The sequence below is a fragment of the Somniosus microcephalus genome, chromosome 23, assembly GCF_052327205.1.
Source record: "Somniosus microcephalus isolate GS21.2 chromosome 23, FLI_Smic_1.0, whole genome shotgun sequence".
Classification (NCBI taxonomy): Eukaryota; Metazoa; Chordata; class Chondrichthyes; order Squaliformes; family Somniosidae; genus Somniosus; species Somniosus microcephalus.
Genome location: NC_141009.1, coordinates 16,021,083 through 16,043,127, shown reverse-complemented (window position 1 = coordinate 16,043,127; position 22,045 = coordinate 16,021,083). Strand labels below are relative to the sequence as shown.

General features: G+C 44.5%; 1 protein-coding gene across 1 annotated transcript in view; it reads left to right on the top strand.

The window, feature by feature from the left end:
* Positions 1–6,686: 6,686 nt before the first annotated feature.
* The window catches only part of LOC147101679 (formin-binding protein 1-like), a 94,056-nt gene continuing 78,697 nt past the window's right edge, over positions 6,687–22,045 (top strand). Inside the window, exon 1 of the mRNA XM_085965465.1 lies at positions 6,687–6,815. Within this exon, the coding sequence (XP_085821591.1) occupies positions 6,774–6,815 (42 nt within the window). The 5' untranslated portion in view covers positions 6,687–6,773. The remainder of the gene's footprint in view (positions 6,816–22,045) is intronic.

Genomic DNA, 22,045 nt, shown 5'->3' with positions numbered 1-22,045 from the left:
AATAACCTTACTTGTATAACAATTAAAAGAGTACGCAGGAGACAGAGTTCAGTTTGCAGCCATTACTCTCAAGGGGTTCTTCTCAACTCGATGCACTCTATTTCCCATAGTGCATTGCACATCCCAACTACGGTAAGCTATGTGGGACAAATCAAATACACAACATCTCCCCTCTTACATTAGATGTCCTAATAGAACCACAATTTTTAAAACACGATTAAAACAATTAAGAAGGCAAATGGCATGTTGGCCTTCGTAGCAAGAGGGTTTGAGTACAGGAACAAGGATGTCTTGCTGCAGTTGTACAGGGCCTTGGTGAGACCACACCTTGAGTATTGTGTGCAGTTTTGGTCGCCTTATCTGAGGAAGGATGTTCTTGCCATGGAAGGAGTTCAGCGAAGATTAACCAGGCTGATACCTGGGATGGCAGGAATGACGTATGAGGAGAGATTGGGTCGACTGGGCTTGTACTCTCTGGAGTTCAGAAGAATGAGAGGGGATCTCATTGGAACTTATAAAATTCTGACAGGACTGGACAGACTAGATGCTGGAAGGATGTTCCCGATGGTCGGGGAGTCCAGAACCAGGGGTCACAGTCTAAGGATAAGGGGGAGGCCATTTAGGACAGAAATGAGGAGGAATTTCTTCACCCAGAAAGTGGTGAACCTGTGGAATTCTCTACCACAGAAGGCAGTAGAGGCCAATACATTAAATATATACAAGAAGGAGTTGGATATATTTCTTAAGGCTAAAGGGATCAAGAGGTATGGGGAGAAAGCAGGGACTGGGTACTGAATTTGGATGATCAGCCATGATCGCATTGAATGGCGGAGCAGGCTCGAGGGGCCAAATGGCCTACTCCTGCTCCTATCTTCTACATTTCTATGTTTCTAAAACACAATAAAACACAATAACCTGGGAGTGAGGGTAGACTTCCTCCAACCATGGCTATACCCATGGGGATTATTCTGCCCCAGATAAAGGGTAAGCCTCTGAACTATAAGTTCAAACGTATAGGGGCCTGCCGCTCTCTGGTAGGATACCGGCAGTCAACCTGGCTCTCCAATTCATTGTCTCTCACAGGTGACGCCAACACAGGTGTAGGCGGCTGAGGTGCCTGTATACAGGTCTCCCTTGCTGATGCGATAGGGACTGAAACGGCTGCTTCCTCAGAAGGTGAGCCTCTCGGTGTAGAAGGCGGATGACCCACAGCGTCACCCAATAGCAGATAAACTGCTGTTGGTGGTTCAGTGGGTGTTGTTGCACTTCATAGAAGCTGATCGGTGTGTCTCTTCCAGACAATGTCCTCGGGTATCTGTACAGTGTAGGATACTGGACCAGTCTGTGCAATAACAGTAGCAGGAACCCACTTAGGTCCACCACTGTAGTTCATGCCAACACATGTTCACCTGGACTGAAGACTCTGTCTTTGGAGCGTTGTTCACGTCACTTGATCTGCTTGTCCTCCTGATACTGTACCACGTCTTTCACCTTTGGCGGTTTCAGCAGGTCGAAGTTGGTTCGTAGCTCTCTTGAGCAGTGGAGTGGCAGGTGATGCTTTTGTGGTCGCATGTTGTGTGTTCCTGTAACTCAACAGGAAACTATTCAGGCGCTGATGAAGCATTCCCTGGCCTTGCGATGCCTTTAGAGAGTGTTTCATGGTCTGAACAAACCTCTCGGCTAGACCATTGGTCGCAGGGTGGTATGGTGCAGCCCTGATATGTTGTACGCCATTCACCTGCAGGAATGTAGCCATTTCTTGTGACACCCACTGTGGACCGTTGTCTGAGACAAGTTGCATCGGAGATCCAAATCAGCTGAACACCTCACCTAACTTTTCGATGGTCTTCTCAGCGGTGGTAGACCTCATTATAACAACCTCTGGCCACTTACTTTGTGCGTCAACAGCCACCAGGAACATTCTCTCCTCGAATGGACCTGCAAAGTCTACATGAATGCAGTGCCATGCTGTGGTAAACCACTGTAGTTCACTGTGTTCACTGTTGTTGTGTTGTTGTCGTTCACTCTTGTTTCACTGTTGTGCCTGACTATGCCTCAGCTGACTCCGCCCCTGGGCTACCGAGTATAAGAGCGGCCGCATGGCAGCTCCCGGCATTCGGTCGTCCACTGGAGGCATAGTCCTGATCTGTCTGAAGTGCAATTCAGTAGTTAATAAAAGCCTGTTGTTCTGAACTCTGCCTAGCCTTTTATTAGAATTGATAGCGCATCACATGCTTCCTCCGGAAAGTCCCAGGGGTGAAGAGGTGCAAGCTGTGGCACATTACGAACTCTCTGACATGAGGAACAGGTTTTAGCTTCGTCCTCAATCTGTCCATCCATACCCGGCCACCAGAAGTAGCTCCTCGCTAATTCTTTCATACGAACCATTCCCGCAGTGTAGTTGCTGTAACACTGGTTTCCGCAGCGATGGTGGAATAACCACTCTCCTCCCCCACAGCAAACATCCAGACTACACCGACAGTTCGTTTCTCCTGAAGAGATATAGTTTCAGGTTTGGGTCATCGCTGTCAAGCTTGCCCCTGACGATAATGTCCAGCACTGCAGACAACACTGGGTCATTTCTGGTGTTTCGTCGGACCTGTGTCGAAGTAACAGGTGCGTTCTCCACCTGCCTAAAATAGTAGATGTCCATGCTACGCGTCATAGGCTTGGTGACGGGCAGCGGCAACCTGGAAAGACCGTCGGCGTTGCCATGCAGGTCAGACTTGCGATATCTAATGTCAAATGTGTGTGCAGACAACAGCAGCGCCCACCGTTGCATTCTGCTTGCAGCAAGTGACGGAATCCCTGTATATGGCCCGAAGATGGTTGTGAGAGGGCAGTGATCTGTTAGTAGGGTAAACTGTCTCCCGTACAAATATTGGTGAAACTTGCGAACGCCAAAAACGATGCTCAGTGCTTCTCGTTCTATTTGGGTGTAGTTAGTTTCAGCTCTGTTCAAAGTCCTAGATGCGAATGCTATCGGCTTCTCTTCTCCGTTTGGCATGATATGAGAAACGGCCGCTCCCACACCATATGACGATGCATCGCAAGCTAACTGTATTGGTAATGAAGGGTTAAAATGCGTCAAAGCCACTGACTTCAGGAGCCTGTCCTTTGCTGTCATGAACGCCTCCTGGCACTTGTTAGTCCATCCCCACTTCTTGTCTTTACATAGCAACCAATGCAGCGGCCTCAGCATCGAGGCTAGGTTCGGTATGAACCGTCCATAGTAGTTCAGTAACCCTAGAAAAGAACGCAGCTGGCTGATATTTTCAGGTGCTGGGGCATCCACGATTGCCTTGGTCTTGGACGGTGCCTTGTGAAGGCCTGTGGCATCGATCACATGACCGAGATACTCAACTGATGCCTGAAAAAAATCGCATTTATCCCTGCGAACTCTGAGTCCGTAATCCCTCAGTCTCTGTAGCGTTGCGCCCAAGTTACGCAGATGGTCTTGGTCATCACACCCAGTAACTAAGATATCATCTAAGTAGCACTGGACTCCAGGCAATCCACCAAGGATCTGGTCCGTAGCACGTTGGAAAAGCGCTGGAGCTGATGTAGTTCCGAAAGGGAGTCGACGATACCTAAATAGGCCCTTGTGCGTCACAAAAGTCAGCATTTCTCGTGACTGTTCATCCACATGCATTTGCAGGTAGGTTTGACAGAGGTCAATTGTACTAAACTTCTGGCCCCCAGCAAGTCCTGCAAACAAATCATCAATATGGGGAAGCGGATATTGCTCCACTGACGATACAGGGTTAACAGTTACTTTAAAATCTCCACATATCCTAACTCCACCCCCTTTCTTGAGCACTGGTACGATGGGCATTGCCCATTCACTCACGCTGACTGGTTCCAGTACTCCGCTTTCAACTAGGGCTTCTAAGTCAGCCTCGACTTTTGGTCTGATGGCATAAGGTACGGGTCATGTCTTCATGAACTTGGGTTTGCTATCCTGCTTAATACGAAGCTTCACAGTAATATCTTTCATGCTACCCAGTTCTCCATTAAAGACTTCTGCGTGTTTCTTTAAGATGGCGGGTAAGCCTGGATCGTTGTGTGACATCATATAAACTGATGACCAGTCTAATTTTATTCTCTCCATCCACGAACGTCCCAGCAGGGAGGGGTAGTCTCCTTTAACTACGTAGAGTGGTAACTTCCTAGTTTGTCCATTCAACTGAACTGTGACCTCAGTGATAGCTCTCACGGTTACTCCTTCACCGGTATATGTCTTTAACACTATGTTAGCTGGTTGAAGTGAAAGGTGCTTTAATGTCTTTTTGTAGACTGTCTCTGACATAAGAGATACTGCTGCCCTGGTATCGATCTGCATTCGCACAGGCTGCCCCTCTAGCAAGGGTGAGACCCAGTAGCCATGCGAATCCCCAGCTACAGTCAGCACATTCAGTAATCGTTCCTCCTCTGAAGTGTCACTTGCCTCTGTTTTGTCCTGTTCGACAGAGCGGACATGCTTCTTTGTCTTTTGTCTGCATGTTTTTTTTCTTCCTTCCATCTTTGACGTTTTCTCTATGTCCTTTTTATTTCTGCATGCGCGCTGACTATGTCCCTTTTTACCACAGCTGTGGCAATCCATGTCCACACACCAGCATGCAGACGCAAGATGCCCTGTTCTGCCACAACGGAAGCATGGCCCTTGGCTCTCTGTTCTTTCTTTGTGCACTTTTTCTGTTGCACCAAACTGTTGAGCTTCCTTTGCTGCCAATTCCATGGAAATACTGATTTCAATGGCCTTTTGTAGAGTCAGATTATTCTCCGTTAATAGTCTCATCTGTATGGCTTCAGTTCTCATACCACACACTAGCCTGTCTCTTATAGTATCATTTAGCACGTCATTAAACTCACAGTGCTCTGATAGTCTTTTTAGTGCAGCAACAAACATGGTCACTGTTTCTCCTTCTTCCTGGTTATGCCTGTGGAACCTAAACCTCTCAGCTATGACTAGGGGTTTGGGTGAAAAATGCCCTTTTAGCATCTCCACAATTTCGCTATATTGTTTAGTCCCTGGTTTCTCTGGATGCACTAAAGTACGCAAAAGATTGAAAGTCTTTGGTCCCATCACACTTAACAATGTAGGTACTACTTTGTTCCCTCCAATGTCATTTGCTTGTGTGAAGTATTCAAATCGTTCTGTGTATGAGCTCCATTGTTCGACATTCTCATCAAACGGTCCAATGTTACCAATAATTCCAGCCATTTTCCTTTTCTCAGGCTCCTAATTATCATTCACTAAGGATCCTTCCAATGTTGAACTCAACTAAAATCACTATCAGTTATTTAGTGCTTCAATTCACAGATCGTTTCACAGTTGAATAAATGTCCTTCCCGATTTACTCACTGCTTTTCCTCCCCTTCCTCAAGTCGTTAGTACCTTATACGTCGTCTCGTCTTCCCGCCATTGCAAGCTCCTTTATCCTCGAGCCAGCCTCACTTTAATTAACTGTCCACGGCAAAAATAACAGTTTTAACACGTAAAACCCGACTATCTTCCGCACAGCAGAGCCACGTAAGTTCAGACGTCCTCGTCGCCACTTTTGTTATATCTCGAGTTTGATAACCTTGTATAACAATTAAAAGAGTGCGCAGGAGACAGAGTTCAGTTTGCAGCCATTACTCTCAAGGGGTTCTTCTCAACTCCATGCACTCTCTTTCCCATAGTGCATTGCACATCCCAAGCTATGTGGGACAATTCAAAAACACAACATCAGCCTAGCTTTATGTGCTCAAGTCCCTGGAGTGGAACTTGAACCCACAACCTTCTGACTCAGAAGCGAGTGTACTACCCACTGAGCTAAAACTTAACACTACTTTGTTTCATCTCGAATTTTTCTAGTTCTCTTAAAACATAACTCTAAAAACAATGAATTGAACAGTGCAATTTGCGCCCCTAAACATCAGTTTGTGTTATTTTGATAAAGTAGTGGCCATATTGTATGCTCCACGGTTTATGCAAGTCCGTGTACTCTCTCTCTGTCTGTCTCTCTCTTCTCTGGAGAGTAAAATCAGGCCGGTTGTAAAACCAGCATTGCACACGATCCGCTCGTTTCCTATTAACATGCTTGCTCCCAGTGTAATAAGTATACTTGTCTCTCCCCTTTTGTCAAGATTTTACTTCTGCTTTTGAATTGTAATAATCCCTATTTTCCCAGTCGACCTAATTTACATATTTAAAAATATTTGATTCTTATTAGCATAATGAATATGCTTTTCAAATGTAATAGTTGGATGTATTTTGGTGGGAGAAGCATATTATCAACAAAAATGTAGAAAAGTTCACATTACTATGCCCCCCTTTTCTACTACTTTAGTTTGCTCTATAAAAATGCCTCATCCCTTTTTTCTTTCTCTCTATTCACTTCGTAGTTTGTGACGTTGCAGTTTGTAATTGTTGAAAAATAAAATAGGCTGGAGAGGAAGAACCTAGGTAATTCTGAATTTGAGCTGCACTTTGATTTTAAATGGTAATTGCTCCAGGCACTATAGCTCAGTAACTGTCTGCTATTTGAGCTATGTGGTTTAAAATGTGCTTGAAGCGAGATCATTACAGGATGTGGTCAGGCACATGCTGCTGCAGTTTTTACATTGATTGGCCATGAAGAGAGGTAGAATCATACCACTGGGTTTAGGTCATGATCGAGTTAGTTGCAGGTACACTTGTGAAGCAGACGACTTCCTGTCTTATTTAGGGTGTTTCTGATTTGAAGTAATATGATCAAGATTTTTGCCATGCATCCCTGACTGCGGCAATGGTCGATGTAAAGATGGGAGACTGTTGGAGCATTACAAAGGTAAAGTGAGGAAGTAATTTGTAGGAATGCGTAAGCTGTACATTGTGGCAGTTCTTTGTAATCTTATACCATCTGAGTTGAGAAGATATTTGATATCCTTTTTATAATATATCAAACTGCTGTACTTCCTCCAAAAAACAACTTTATCACTTAGTTTAGGGAAATCATTCTGTAATGTAAGTTATTACAGAGACTAAACACTTGTATCAATTTGATTTTGTATTGAAACACTTTTGAAGAGTGCTGCAGAATTTAGATTTTGTGAATTTCAGTTTAGAATTGACCTTAATGATGGCTAGCGCAGCAGAATGTTATCTTATATTCTTGATAACATTATCAATACAAGTAGCAATGTGTTGAATGCAGACTGTTTTAAAGCCTGCATTTGAAAAATAAAAAAATTCTTAAGATTGCAAACACATTTTGTTTTTGATCATTTAAAGTATCTGTCTCTTAGGAAAAAGAACCATTTTGTTGTCTTCGAAGGCTAAATTTTTCACTCGTGCTGTGACCTTTTCAGATTATCCCTGTGGTGGGTGACTTGTGTGTTGAGTGTCGAGGACTTTTTTGTATTGAAAATGTCATATATTGTACAAGTTGTGATAACTGAATGAGAATGTAAGGTTGATGAGTTGTACCTCTTCTGAAAAACACACATGCACATACGATTAATGTTTGAATTTTATTAAACTGACCAATTTTTCAAAGTTGTGTTACCTAGAATTAGACACACATTGTAACATCCCCAGCAATTAAATCCTCAGAAATGCATTGCAATGTGGCTGTTTTGCAGAACATTTGTTGGGTGCTTTGTACAGTAGTTGCAAAATCATTTGTGAAGAAGCTGTGGTTAGCATTTTTATGTACCAGCCTTTCAGATCAGTAATAGTAATAAGCTCATTTGACCTATTTTGCATTAAAAGAATCTTTTCCATTACAGATTAAATATTGCATATGTTCCAGATATTTCCATGGGTACTGTCGGTATCAATCGTTTTGTATTTTTACATATTTTAGGTGTTATTTTACCTCCCTGTTCTGAGTCTTTCTTGGTTTTCCCATTCTTTTCACCAGCTTGAGCCAGAAGGACAAACCGGTAACCTGCCAGGTTTCTGCCACCGGTGCAGTCATTTAAAGATTTCACCAGAGTATCTTGTGTGACTTCTTCCTTGAACAGAGGCCCGACCAGTCCCCATCCACCACCACCCTCCTCCGCCTGGCTGAACTTTTTCTCACATTGAACAACTTCTCCTTTGACTCCACTCATTTCCTCCAAATCAAAGGTGTTGCTATGGGTACCCGCATGAGTCCTAGCTATGCCTGCCTTTTCGTGGGATATGTGGAACACTCTTTGTTCCAGTCCTACTTGGGTCTCCTCCCTCACCTCTTTTTCCGGTACATTGACTGTATCGGTGCCGTTTCCTGCTCTCGCCCTGAACTGGACAATTTCATTCACTTTGCCTCCAATTTCCACCCTTCCCTCACCTTCACATGGTCCATCTCTGACGCTTCCCTTCCCTTCCTTGACTTCCCCGTCTTCATCTCTGGGGATAGGTTATTGACCAACATTCACTACAAGCCCACTGACTCCCACAGCTACCTGGACTACACTTCCTCACACCCCGCCTCCTGTAAGGACTCTATTCCATTCTCCCAGTTTCTCCATCTCCGCCGCATCTGCTCCGATGATGCCACCTTCCACACCAGTGCTTCCGACACGTCTTCCTTTTTCCTCAACCGAGGATTCCCCTCTACCGTGGTTGACACGGCCCTCGACTGTGTCCATTCGATCTCCCGCACTTCTGCCCTCACCCCTGCCCCTCCCTCCCGGAACCACGATAGGGTTCCCCCTTGTCCTCACCTTTCACCCAACCATCCTCCACATTCAACGGATGATCCTCTGCCATTTCCGCCACCTCCAACGTGATCCCAGCACCAAACGCATCTTCCCCTCCCCTCCCCTTTCAGCATTCCGTAGGGACTGCTCCCTCTGAGACACCCTAGTCCACTCCTCTATCATCCCCGGTACCTTCCCGTGCAAGTGCAGGAGAAACAACACCTGCCCTTATACCTCCCCGCTTCCCGCTGTCCAAGGCCCCAAACACCCCTTCCAGGTGAAACAGCGATTTACTTGTACTTCTTGCAATCTAGTATACTGTATTCGCTGCTCACGATGTGGTCTCCTCGACATTGGGGAGACCAAACGCAGATTGGGTGACCGCTTTGCGGAACACCTCCGTTCAGTCCGTAAGGGTGACCCCGAGCTTCCGGTCGCCTATCATTTTAATTCACCGCTCCATTCCCACTCTGACCTCTTGCATTGTTCCACGGAAGCTCAACGTAAGCTCGAGGAACAGCACCTCATCTTCCGATTAGGCACTTTACAGCCTTCCGGACTCAATATCGAGTTCAACAACTTCAGATCTTAACCTCGGCCCCCATTACATTTTTACTTATATTTTTTATCCACATCTTTGTTTTGGCCCTTTCCCCCCACCCCCCCTTTTTTTTCCTCTCCCACATGGCAGCTGTCTCCCATTCTGCCAGCGCACTTCACACCTAATCTAGAGCCGTCTTTTGTCTCCACTAGTCCTATCACCATCTCGTTTTGAATACCTCTTCATGTCTCTTTTGTTCTCTCCCAGCCCCCAAACTGGCCTTTTAATTTGTTTCATTTCCGGTGCCTTTTCAGTCTTGACAAAGGGTTTCGACCTGAAACGTTGACTCTATTTCTCTCTCCACGGATGTTGCCTGGCCTGTTGAGTTTTTCCAGCATTTTCTGTTATTTGTGGGACTCTTGTTGGATATTCCCTTTTGTCATTTAATCTCTCCTACCTTGCACCCTATCACAGACCTTCCCTTTTGTTCTTTCCTCCCTCCCCCCCCCCCCCCCTTTCCCAGCCTCTGTACGTGCTTAAAACCTGTTACATCTCTAACTTTTACCCGTTCTGACGGAAGGTCATGGACCTGAAATGTTAACACTCTCTCTCTCTCTCTCTCTCGCTCTCTCTCCACAGGTGCTGCCTGACCTGAATATTTCCAGCATTTTCTGTTTGTATTTCAGATTTCCAGCATCCGTAGTAGTTTACTTTTGCACATTTTAATCTACTGGGCTTCAGTGAAAAAGCCCTAATTCTCTTCATAAATGTAATCCCTCGTCATCAGTGACATTCCCGTGAATCTACGCTGTAACTTTTCCATTACTTGTATACCTTTCCTCCAATGGCCTACCCAAAATGAACAAAATACTGCAGCTGCAGCTGAGTTGACATCTTGTACAAATTTAACATTACCTCCTTGCTTTTGTACTCCCTGCCTCCAGGCACAAAACCAGGCCTTTTTAATGGCCTTATCTACTTGTGTTGCCACCTCAAATTACCTGTTGTTTGCAACCAAGATCTTGCTGCACCTCTGCTCCATTTAAAATCTTAACTTTTAAGATATATTTCCTTTTCCTATTGCAACTTCCAAAATATATTACTTCACATTTTTATATTTTGAACCACATCTGCCAGCTAGCTGCTCAACCTGCTAGTCCAACACAGACCACTATGGCAGATTTGTTGTATATTCCATATAATTTACCATAATATTAAACCTGTGTGATAATTCAGTGTGATTAATGCAAGATACATATGGCATATAACAGTAAATTGAAAAAAAAATTCTGACAATTTTCTCTCTTCTCCATGACTGGTGTTGAGTCATGTTAGAGTATGGTTTTATAAGCGCTGGATGCTTTCGGTACCTTACCCAAGGAGCCATTTTTCATGTGTGAGTGTTTCTAGGCTATTCCACTGTGGGGAGTAAAACTGCTAAGCTTGATCCTGTCCTCAATCAAATATTCACAACTGCACTTTCCAGCAAAGGGGCATTTGACAGCCATCAGCACTGAGATCCTTGGGTGATTACTGCTCTCAGCCCTGGAGTGCTGAGACTAATTGTAGCGGCAACTGCTGCTTTGACTGCGACCAGATAACTTAGCACTGACTGGAAATTGAACCTTGGACTTCTTTGGTCTCAACTGAACCATTCAGGCGATAAGTAAAATATTTGTAACTGAATAATGCAGAAGCAAATTTACTGTGTTTACCATGGAGATAAATGGAAGAAAAAAGGGAAAAAGTTAGACTGTGTTAGCAGAAGTGTAGATGAATTTGCTGTGCTTACAAGTGATGAGTGTTGTGGCATTCGACACTGCAGAAGTAGCTGTGATTGTAGTGACCATTTAAGTTGATTTGGTTCTGTCTCCCAATGTGTTCATTGGTGGTAGTCTGATTGCCAACACAATGTCTGTTAATACTTTCCTCATTGATTAAATAATTTAAAACGTGGTGTTCTCACGGAAGCTGAACGTTGCAGGGCTCAGTGTGAATGTAAAATTAGGAAAATTTGAATTATTGCTAATGAGAACATTTATAAAATATATTAGTTGACGAGCCTTAGCACTTGCCTCAGAACATTAGAAAAATATTTAGGCCATTGAAGATCCTCACTAAAAGAAATTGTTCATGTTATTACGGTTAAACCTTTCTCTGCTGCAACAGTTTAGTTTCCTGCTTATCTCTTCCCCCTCCCCCACCCACTTCTTTCTTTCCTTGCAGCACATTTCTGCCACGAGGGTGGGTAGAAGACCACTTCCGTTGTCTCTTCAGCTCTTTGGCTGCTGTGGAGGTGTACAAGAGTAGGCGAGCTCCAACTCGTAGTCAGTTCGTTTCCTCTCTTAGTGGGAAAGTGCCTGACTACAGCTTGCTATTTCCTCACAGCAATGCAACTGAGATGAATAACTCTGTGAACTAAGGCAATTGAAGCTGCATAGGGGTATGGTAATGTGGTGGGTATGGTACTGGACTAGCAACTCCGTGGCTCAGAGTTCAAATCCTACCGTGGGTTCTGAAATTGAATTCAATAAATCTAGTAATTTGAGGGCTGGAACCAGAAGTAACCATGAAAGTGGCAGATTGCTGTAAAACCCAGCTGGTTCATTAACATCATTCAGGGATGGGAACCTGCCACCCCAGCCCTGTTAGCCTACGTGTGACTCCAATCCTGCAGTTGGTAGTTGACTTTTAAAGCCCTCGGCAACTGGGGATTGGGAATAAATGTTCCCTTGCCAGTGTGACCTACATCCCGAGAACAAACAAAATTCTGTGGCTCTGTCGGGCTACTGTATTGGTGCTACAGTGCACTGCAAACTATACTGAAGCAGTTGATTCCTTAGCAGCAACGATTAACTTAACCTTCTAGGACAGTTAACTTTTCTCTTATTTAACATTTCTTGTAATTGGTATTTTAAAAGTACTTTTTGAAAATTTGTCAATAGCTATGAAACCAACAGTCAGCAGGCCCATGTATATCATTAATTTCTTTATAACATGGCAAATTGCCAGAGTTGTGTACAAGTGTAAAACAATATCAATGAGAAGCATTTTCAATTACATGCCTGTCCAAACTGGTCATGACATTTCTGGAGAGTACCAGTTTTCTTTCTGAAATTGCAAAATGATTTGTTTACTGAAAGTGAACTGATGCATTTTGCAGAAATTCCCCACACCTGACTTCAATTTTTTTAGTTTTGTATTGTGGCAAACATGTTTCTTCAGTTACATTTCTTTTTCTAGTATACATAACATTTAAAGTCATTCAAATAGTGAAGCCCAGAAACAGAAAATTCAGCAGTTCGTCACTGGATATTCCTGTGTATTGTAATTGGAAGTGATTGCCATCCTTGTCTGTCTGTTTTGCATTCGATCGGGAATAAAAATGACTGCTGGAAATCTGAAATCAAAATCGAAAATGTTGGAACATAAGAACATAAATAGGAGCAGGAGAAGGCCATTTGGCCCTTCACGCCTGCTCCACCATTCAATAAGATCATGGCTGATCTTCTACCTCATGTCCACTTTCCTGCACTATACCCATATCCTTTGATTCCCTTAATATTCAAAAATCTATCGATCTCTGTCTTGAATATACTCAACGACTGAGCCTCCACAGCCCTCTGGGGCAGAGAATTCCAAAGATTCACCACCCTCTGAAGAAATTTCTCCTCATCTCAGTCCTAAATGGCCGACCCCTTATTCTGAGACTGTGACCCCTGGTTCTAGACTCTCCAGCCAGGGGAAACATCCTCCCTGCATCTACCCTGTCAAGCCCTGTAAGAATTTTGTATGTTTCAATGCGATCACCTCTCATCCTTCTAAACTCTATAGAATATGGGCCTAGTCTACTCAATCTCTCCTCATTGGACAATCCCCCCATCCCAGGAACCAGTCTGGTGAACTTTCATTGCACTCTATGGCAATTATATCCTTCCTTAGATAAGGAGACCAAAACTGTTCACAATACTCCAGGTGTGGTCTCACCAGGGCCCTATGTAATTGCAGTAAGACGTCTTTACTCTTATACTCAAAACCTCTTGTAATAAAGGCCAACATACCATTTGCTTTCCTAATTGCATGTTATCTTTCAGTGATTTGTGTACAAGGGCACCCAGGTCCCTCTGAACACCAACATTTCCCAATCTCTCTCCATTTAAAAAAAAAAAAAAAAAACTTTCTTTTTCCTATCAAAGTGGATAACTTCACATTTCTCCACATTATATTTGCCATGTTCTTGCCCACTCACTTAGCCTGTCTATATCCCATTGAAGCCTCCTTGCATCCTCCTCACAACTTACATTCCCACCAAGCTTTGTATCATCAGCAAACTTGGATATATTACATTTGGTCCCCTCATCCAAATCATTGATGTAGATTGTGAATAGCTGAGGCCCAAGCACTGATCCTTGCGGTGCCGCACCAGTTACAGCCTGCCAACCCGAAAATGACCCGTTTATTCCTACTCTTTGTTTTCTGTCTGCTAACCAATCCTCAATCCATGCTAGTATATTACTCCCAATCCCATGAGCCCTAATTTTGTTTAATAACCTCTTGTGTGGCAGCTTATCGAATGCCTTCTGAAAATCCAAATACACCACAGCCACTGGTTCCCCCTTATCTATTCTGCTAGTTACAACCTCAAAAAATCTTGACGGATTCGTTGAGCACGATTTCCCTTTTATAAATCCATGTTGACTCTGCCCAATCCTATTATTATTTTCTAAGTGCCCTGTTAGCACGTCCTTAATAATAGATTCTAGCATTTTCCCTACTACTGATGTCAGGCTAACTGGTCTGTAGTTCCCCGTTTTCTCGCTCCCTCCTTTCTTAAATAGTGGGGTTACATTTGCTTCCTTCCAATCCGCGGGAACCGTTGTAGAATCTTTGTAATTTTGGAAAATGACAACCAATGTATCTGCTATCTCTCTAGCCACCTCTTTCAAAACCCTAGGATGTAGGCCATCAGGTCCAGGGGATTTATTGACTTTCAGTCCCGTTAATTTCTCCAGTACTATTTTTTTACTAATACTAATTTCTTTCAGTTCCTCATTCTCGTTAGACCCTTGGTTCTCCACTATTTCCGGGAAGTTTTTTGCACCTTCCGTGAAGACAGACACACAGGGCTCAAATTTTGCCATTGGTGCGGGTTGGGGGCGTGTCAGCCGCTTTTCGTGTTAGCCACCCGACTCCAATTTGATGTGGGAAAAATATGCGATTTTCCCCTATTTGGGCAATTGATTTCCAGCGTATGGGAACCCCTGGCCCACTTAGTCTTTCCATCCTGAAAGTCGCCTCCGATTACTTCATCAGTGCTGCTGGATTTAAGGCCTGCAAGCAGCCTTGCTTCTTCTGCAGACTGCAAACCTTATGCCCTTTGCTGAAGCCACAGGGGAAGCACCACGTAGGAGCACGTGTAAGAGGAAGGTAATGCACAAGTAGTCACAAGGGTAGTCACTTGGGTGAAATGTTATGTTTAATGTTGAAAAGCCATCAGTTGGCTATTGTCATTAAAAACTCTGTCAACTGTTGTAGTTGTGGCGTGTGTCATATGACTAATGGGGCTTCCACATTGAGGGCTTAGGATGACTTGCAATTGTCAGTATGGTGATCAGAGTGGTAGGAACCGCAGGTTCTTGGCCATTGTTGATGCTCTGGTAAGAAGCTGCGAGGCAAAAGTGCTTGATTGGCTAGGCTAAGCAAATCTGGCCAAGATGAGTGCGTGCCTTGCATCCTGGCCAGCAATGTGCTCGCATGCTGCTGGCGCTGGTTGGTGTGCCTCTGTGAAGTGCACAGCAAACCAGGATGATTCTGGAGACCCTGGCTGCTGAGTACTGCAAGGCTCCACCTGATCTATCCAGGCATCTGAAGCGCATTTTCAGCAAGTCGATGGTTTGCTCGATTATGGATCTGGTGGACATGTGGCTCAAGTTGTAGCGCTCCTCGGCTTCGTTGCATAGGCTCCTCAACGGCGTCAGTAGCCACTGCAGGGGATAGCCCTTGTCTCCAAGTAGCCATCCGTTAAGTTGGTCTGGCGGACTGAAGAGCGGAGGCACACGAGACTGGCGCAGGATGAAGGAGTCATGGCAACTGCCAGGGTACTTGGCACAAACATGCAAAATGTCCTTCTTGTGGTCACACACCAGCTGTACGTTGAGGGAGTGGAAGCCCTTACGGTTGACAAAAATACCTGGATTGTGATGGGGTGCCTTAAGGGCCACGTGTGCGATCAACGATGCCCTGCACCCTTGGAAAGCCTGCCAGATTGTCAAACCCAACCAAACACGCAGTTACACTGGCTTGATCCTTGGAGAAATGGATGTGATTGTGCACGATGGCAGAGGGCATCGGTTACCTGCGTGATGCAAGTGTGCGCGGCCGCCTGGGAGACGCTGCTGATGTCTGCTGCTGATCCCTGGAATGAGCCTGAAGCAAAAAAGTTGAGTGCGGTGGTGACTTTGACGGCCATTGATAAGGGGTGTCCACCTGCTCCTCTGGGCTCCAGGTCTTTCTGCAGCATTACGCAGATGTCACCCACTACCTCTCGCAAAAGTTTGAGCCTCCTTTGGCACTGCTGCTCAGTCATGTTGAGGTAGCTGACTAGATAAGTTCATTCACTTTACTTCCAATTTCCACCCTTCCCTCACCTTCACATGGTCCATCTCTGACTCTTCCCTTCCCTTCCTTGACTTCTCCGTCTCCATTTCTGACGATCGGCTTTCGACAAACATCCACTACAAGCCCACCGACTCCCACAGCTACCTGGACTACACTTCCTCCCACCCCGCTTCCTGTAAGGACTCTATTCCATTCTCCCAGTTTCTCCGTCTCCGCTGTGTCTGTTCGGACGATGCCACCTTCCATACCAGTGCTTCTGACATGTCTTCCTTTTTCCTCAACCGAGGATTCCCGCCTACTGTGGTTGACACGGCCCTTGACCATGTCCGTTCTATTTCCCGCACTTGCCCCCCCCCCCCCCCCCCCCCAGAACCACGACAGGGTTCCCCTTGTCCTCACCTTTCACCCCACCAGCCTCCACATTCAAGGGATCATTTTCCGCCACCTCCAACGTGATCCCACCACCAAACATCTTCCCCTTACCTCCCCTTTCAGCATTCCGAAGGGACCGCTCCCTCCACGACACATTCGTCCACTCCTCAATCACCCCCAACAGCCCTTCTCCTTCACCTGGCTCCTTCCTGTGCAAGCGCAGGAAATGCAACCCATGCCCTTTTACCTCCTCCCTTCCCACTGTCCAGGGCCCCAAACACCCCTTCCAGGTGAAACAGCTATTTACTTGCACTTCTTGCAATTTAATATACTGTATTCGCTGCTCCTGATGCGGTCTCCTCTACATTGGGGAGACCAAACGCAGATTGGGCGACCGCTTTGCGGAACACCTCCGTTCAGTCCGTAAGGGTGACCCTGAGCTTCCGGTCGCCTGTCACTTTAATTCTCCATTCACTCCCACTCTGATCTCTCTGTCCTCAAGCCTATTACATTGTTCCAATGAAGTTCAACGTAAGCTCGAGGAACAGCTCATCTTTCGATTGGGCACTGGACAGCCTGCCGGACTCAACATAGAGTTCAACAATTTCAGATAATAATTCCTGTCCCCATTTTTCATGCAGTATGATTTTGCCATTCCCATTTGCAACATTTTCACAGCATGTTCTTTCAATTCCTTCCTCCCCTCCTAAACCCACCCCCCCTGTCTCTGCACCTGCTTAATATGTTAGATTTCCAGCTTTTTCCAGTTCTGATGAAGGGTCCCAGACCTGAAATGTTGTTTCTCTCTCCACGGATGCTGCCTGGCCTGCTGAGTATTTCCAGCATTTTCTGTTATTTTTCTTACTGGTGTGATGTCGTCTTCTTCTTAGGCAGTCCCTCGGAACTGAGGATGACGTGCTTCCACATTAAAAATGAGTTTGCAGGTGACTGATGAGTCCAATGTGGGACCTACAGCCTCTGTCACAGGTGGGGCAGCCGGTGGTTGAAAGGGCGGGTGGGTGGGGTGCTTGGGTTGACGTGCGCTCCTTGCAATGCCTACGCTTGGCTTCCGCTTGCTCCTGGCGAAGAGACTCGAGGTGTTCGGCGCCTTCCCAGATGCTTCTCTTCCACTTTGTGCGGCCTTGGGCCAGGGATTCCCAGGTGTCGGTGGGGATGTTACACTTTTTCAAGGAGGCTTTGAGGGTGTCCCTGAAGCGTTTCCTCTGTCCACCTGGGGCTCTCTTGCCATGCCGGAGCTCCGAGTAGAGCGCTTGTTTTGGGAGTCTCGTATCGGGCATGCGGACAATGTGACCTGTCCATCGGAGCTGATTGAGCGTGGTCAGAGCTTCGATGCTGGGGATGTTGGCCTGAGCGAGAACACTGACGTTGGTGCGCCTATACTGCCAATGGATTTGCAGGATCTTGCGGAGGCAGCGTTGGTGGTACCTCTCCAGTGCTTTGAGGTGCCTGCTGTACATGGTCCATGTCTCTGAGGCATACAGCAGGGCAGGTATCACTGCTGCCCTGTAGACCAAGAGCTTAGTGCCGGGTTTGAGGTCCTGGTCTTCAAACACTCTCTCCCTCAGGCGACCGAAGGCTGCACTGGCACACTGAAGGCGGTGTTGGACTTCGTCGTCGACGTCTGCCCTTGTTGACAGTAGGCTCCCGAGGTATGAAAAGTGGTCCACGTTGTCCAAGGCCTTGTCGTGGATTTTGATAATCGGGGGGCAGTACTGTGTGGCGAGGGCAGGTTGGTAGAGGACCTTTGTCTTATGGATGTTTAGTGTAAGGCCCATGCTCTCGTATGCTTCGGTGAAGGTGTTTACGATGGTTTGGAGTTCGACCTCCGAGTGAGCGCAGACGCAAGCATCGTCTGCATACTGTAATTCGACGACAGAGGATGGGACGACCTTGGATCTGGACTGGAGGCGATGGAGGTTGAACGGTTTCCTGTTTGTTCTGTAAATTAGCTCCACTCCAGTGGGGAGCTTACTGAAGGTGAGATGGAGCATTGCAGCAAGGAAGATTGAGAAGAGCGTTCGTGTGATGAGACTGCCTTGCTTGACCCCGGTTTGTACGTGAATTGGGTCTGTGGCGGAACAGTTGGTCAGGATCACGGCTTGGATGTCGTTGTGAAGCAGGCGGAGGATAGTGACAAACTTTTGAGGGCAGCCGAATTTGAGGAGGACACTCCATAATCCCTCACGGTCGACAGTGTTGAAGGCCTTTGTGAGATCAAAGAAGATCATGTACAGTGGTTGGTGCTGTTCCCTGCATTTCTCTTGTAATTGACGTGCGGTGAAGATCATGTCCATTGTGCCCCTTAGTGGGCGGAATCCGCATTGCGACTCTGGGAGGAGCTCTTCAGCCACTGGGAAAAGGCGATTGAGGAGGATTCTTGCGATGACTTTCCCTGTGGCAAATAGCAGGGAAACTCCTTTGTAATTACCGGAATCGGACTTGTCACCTTTCTTGAAGATGGTTACAATTACGGCGTCTCTAAGATCCCCTGGCATGCTCTCCTCCTTCCAGATAAGAGAAATGAGTTCATGAATTCGCGCCAGTAGTGCTTCTCCGCCATGCTTTAGTGCCTCGACGGGGATTTCATCTGCTCCTGAGGCCTTGTTGTTCTTAAGTTGTCGGATGGCCTTTTCAACCTCGTGCCGGGCTGGGGTTGTGCTGAGATGGTGGTGGGTAGCATGCTGTGGGATGGAGTTGAAGACACTCGCGTCGAAGACAGAGTCGTGGTTAAGGAGATCTTCGAAGTGCTCCTTCCAGTGGGCACTGACTGCTTCCCTATTTTACATAATTATTTTAGCATCTAAAATTATAAACTACAAAGTTAACAGGTTATTCTAACCTGATTGCTGAGGATGTTAGCAGTTTTCACCTCTCGTTGAATTTGTGGCATCTATGTTAAAGTATAGATTCAAGGCTGAGGTCCACAAACAAATAGAACAGTGGGAAATTTCCATTTTTTTCATATTTTCGGCTCCCATTCAGTAAAAAATATTGCTGTATGTGCAGCTATTTGGTTGAGTTAGAAAAGAAAAATTTTAGGAACAAGAAGGCCACTTTGTTGAACAACCCTATCCTTGTTCATAGATCAAACCTACCTACCTTTTCAATATATCCTTTAACACTTCTCTCAGATGTATCTGATTGTCTCTTGAACCTATTTATACTGTTGGCTTGCATGAATGGCCTTCATTGGTGATTTATTTCACAAATCTATTACCGTTGAATGAAAAAGTTCTGCATGATTTTCATTTTTACACCTAATTTCATAATTTTAAGTCTTTAAACAAAATGCCTTTTCCCCCCCAGGTCTTTGTACCTCCAGTAAACTTCACACCAGGATCATGTGAAGTCTTTATTTCTTAAATGCTTTTGTGATTATGAATAACTATATCTAGAAGTGGCTTTGCAAGTAATTAATCAAAATGAGGAAGATGAATAATTGGGACAGTACTTGTTGCTATTTCTAACAGTTTTACCGAAGCTTGTTGGGATATATTGTATATTGTGTTGCTGATATAGAGCCACGTTTAAGCTGTCCCTTAAAGGCCATAAAATCCAATTTCCATAGTAAGCTCTGCCTGAAGTCGACCAGAGTTAAATTGCTGTTTAGTAAGGGAACTTTGCAGATTGGCAGCTGCTTGTGAATTTCTGGATCCAGGTCAGAAAAAAGTAGCATTGTATGATGTTTTCTCTTTTTTTCCTGCTTTTCACAGCACATATGTTATGTCTCTCGTGTTTGAGGATGGTGGGGGAGACGACAATCCGTTGCATTTAGTAGTATAATGATGAGTCTGTTGTATATGATTGAGACGGTTATATCCTAGAGCAGAAGTTGGAGAGGTGGATAAATCAAATGTCGATAATTCTTTTAATTGGCTCAAAGGCTCTTATTCCAGAAACCAGTCTACTTAGTCATATATATCCCTCAGTAGATGGTTCTGACTGAACCTGTTACGTCCGTGTATAATAAGAAACGGACTGCGGAGAACGGTACAACAGGTGTTTACTCAACGTGGCTCAAACTGCAACTGAACTGTACAGATTACTACTCAGTGTTATATACAGGTGTGGTCACTGCCGGTACTGCAGTATACATGAGCTGTAAAACATAGTCCCCCCCCCTTAAAGGTATATACATTACAGAACCTATTTTATGTTTATCTTCAATGAACAGTTCTTTCTTGGCTTGATAGGAAAATGAAGGCCTTTGAATTAGGCTGTGTGGGTATTGGTGTACCAACAGTGAGTTTCATATGAAATTCCATTGCTGTTTTAAAGTAGTTGAGACAGGAATTTCATATGAAGGCATTAAAAGTTTGCATCTTAATATTTTCATTGCAATTTCTAGCCAAAATATGCTTTTAAGAACCTACCAGTCACTAAGTTATGAATCATTAACTACTAGCCAGCAACTAGAGGACACACAGGGGGCAGTCATTGAATGCAATATTTATACAGTGGGTTTGATAACATTGTTTTGTTTTATGTCACAATTATAATGTAACTCAATAACATAAAATGACAGATTTTTGTGTTGAACTGCACAATGTTATCCTGTAGGTTGTTGAGAAAGTGTAGTGCATGATTTTCTTCATGCACTAGTGTGCTATTGGAAGTAAAATTTAAATTGGTATGGTGACGTTATGGAAAAAAAGTTAGTAGAAAATCTTGTTGAAGGCGTTGGATGCAGCCCATTATATAAAATAGAATCTTTCATTTTATTTCATCACTTAATGGATATTCTATGATGTGTCCATGGTTCATTATTTTTCTTAATTGTTCTGTAGTGTGACATTCTAATCAAATATTAAATTGGAACTACTAAAAGTGGAAAAGAGTGTTGTGGTACATCTAGCTGGTCCCAAAAACTGCTGAAATGAACTAAAGCATTATTTATTAAGTCCTGAAGAAATGTAGCAACTTGTATTAAACTGGCAATTGAACGTCAGACATGAAATCGAATGAAAAATCTGTTGAGACAATTGCTCAAATTCCCAAACACATTTACCTCTCCCAACAGGTTTCGTACCGAGATGAATGTTGGTGTCAAGTAGTCATTGCGTTTGACCACTGCATCTCTCTTTTTTGTCTCTGCATCTGCTTGATAACTCAAGCTGCCCATTCTTCCAATGTTTGTGGGGAAAGTAATTTGCACTGTGCTTGATGCAAAGCTTGATGTATGCATTGCAGTGAAAAAAATTACATCAATCTTCACTTGTGTTTCCCTATTGAGCCCTGATTACAAACTGAGATTTCCAGAAACATAATACAGGGTTTGTTTTCTGATCTCCAAGATTAATAAGGGTGCACAGAAATTGTGGCTTCTTAAAAGGGAAAAACTTGTACCCTTTTTATTTTAAATCAAAAATACTTATAAACAATGTCTCCAGCTCTCTCACTCATTTACGTGGCTCATTGTTGACCACTTGGCTCGACTGCACTGTGGTTGAAAATAAAGAAGGGAATCTGTTACCAAGTGGAAGCCAAGATTTTGAGTTGAAGCCCAAAGCACTTCATCTAGAAATGTGTGCGTAGTTCTCCAGTGCAATGTGCAGCATTCCATATTCCAGTACTGTATAGGAATGCAGTATGTTATTCTGAGAACATTTACATTCCCAAGCAAATGTGGAAATATGATTTTTTTTTCACCTTCTGTAAAACTATTTATAAACATCTATGAGAAAGAAGACTTAGTAATTCTGAATATTTATTTTCCACATGAAAACTGGGTAAAACAATGTAATGCCAAGGATAAATGCATCTGTTCTGAGAAATGTGATATTGGATGAGTGAAAATATATGTCAATTAAAAAAGACTTGAAACGACAAAAGGGAAAAAAT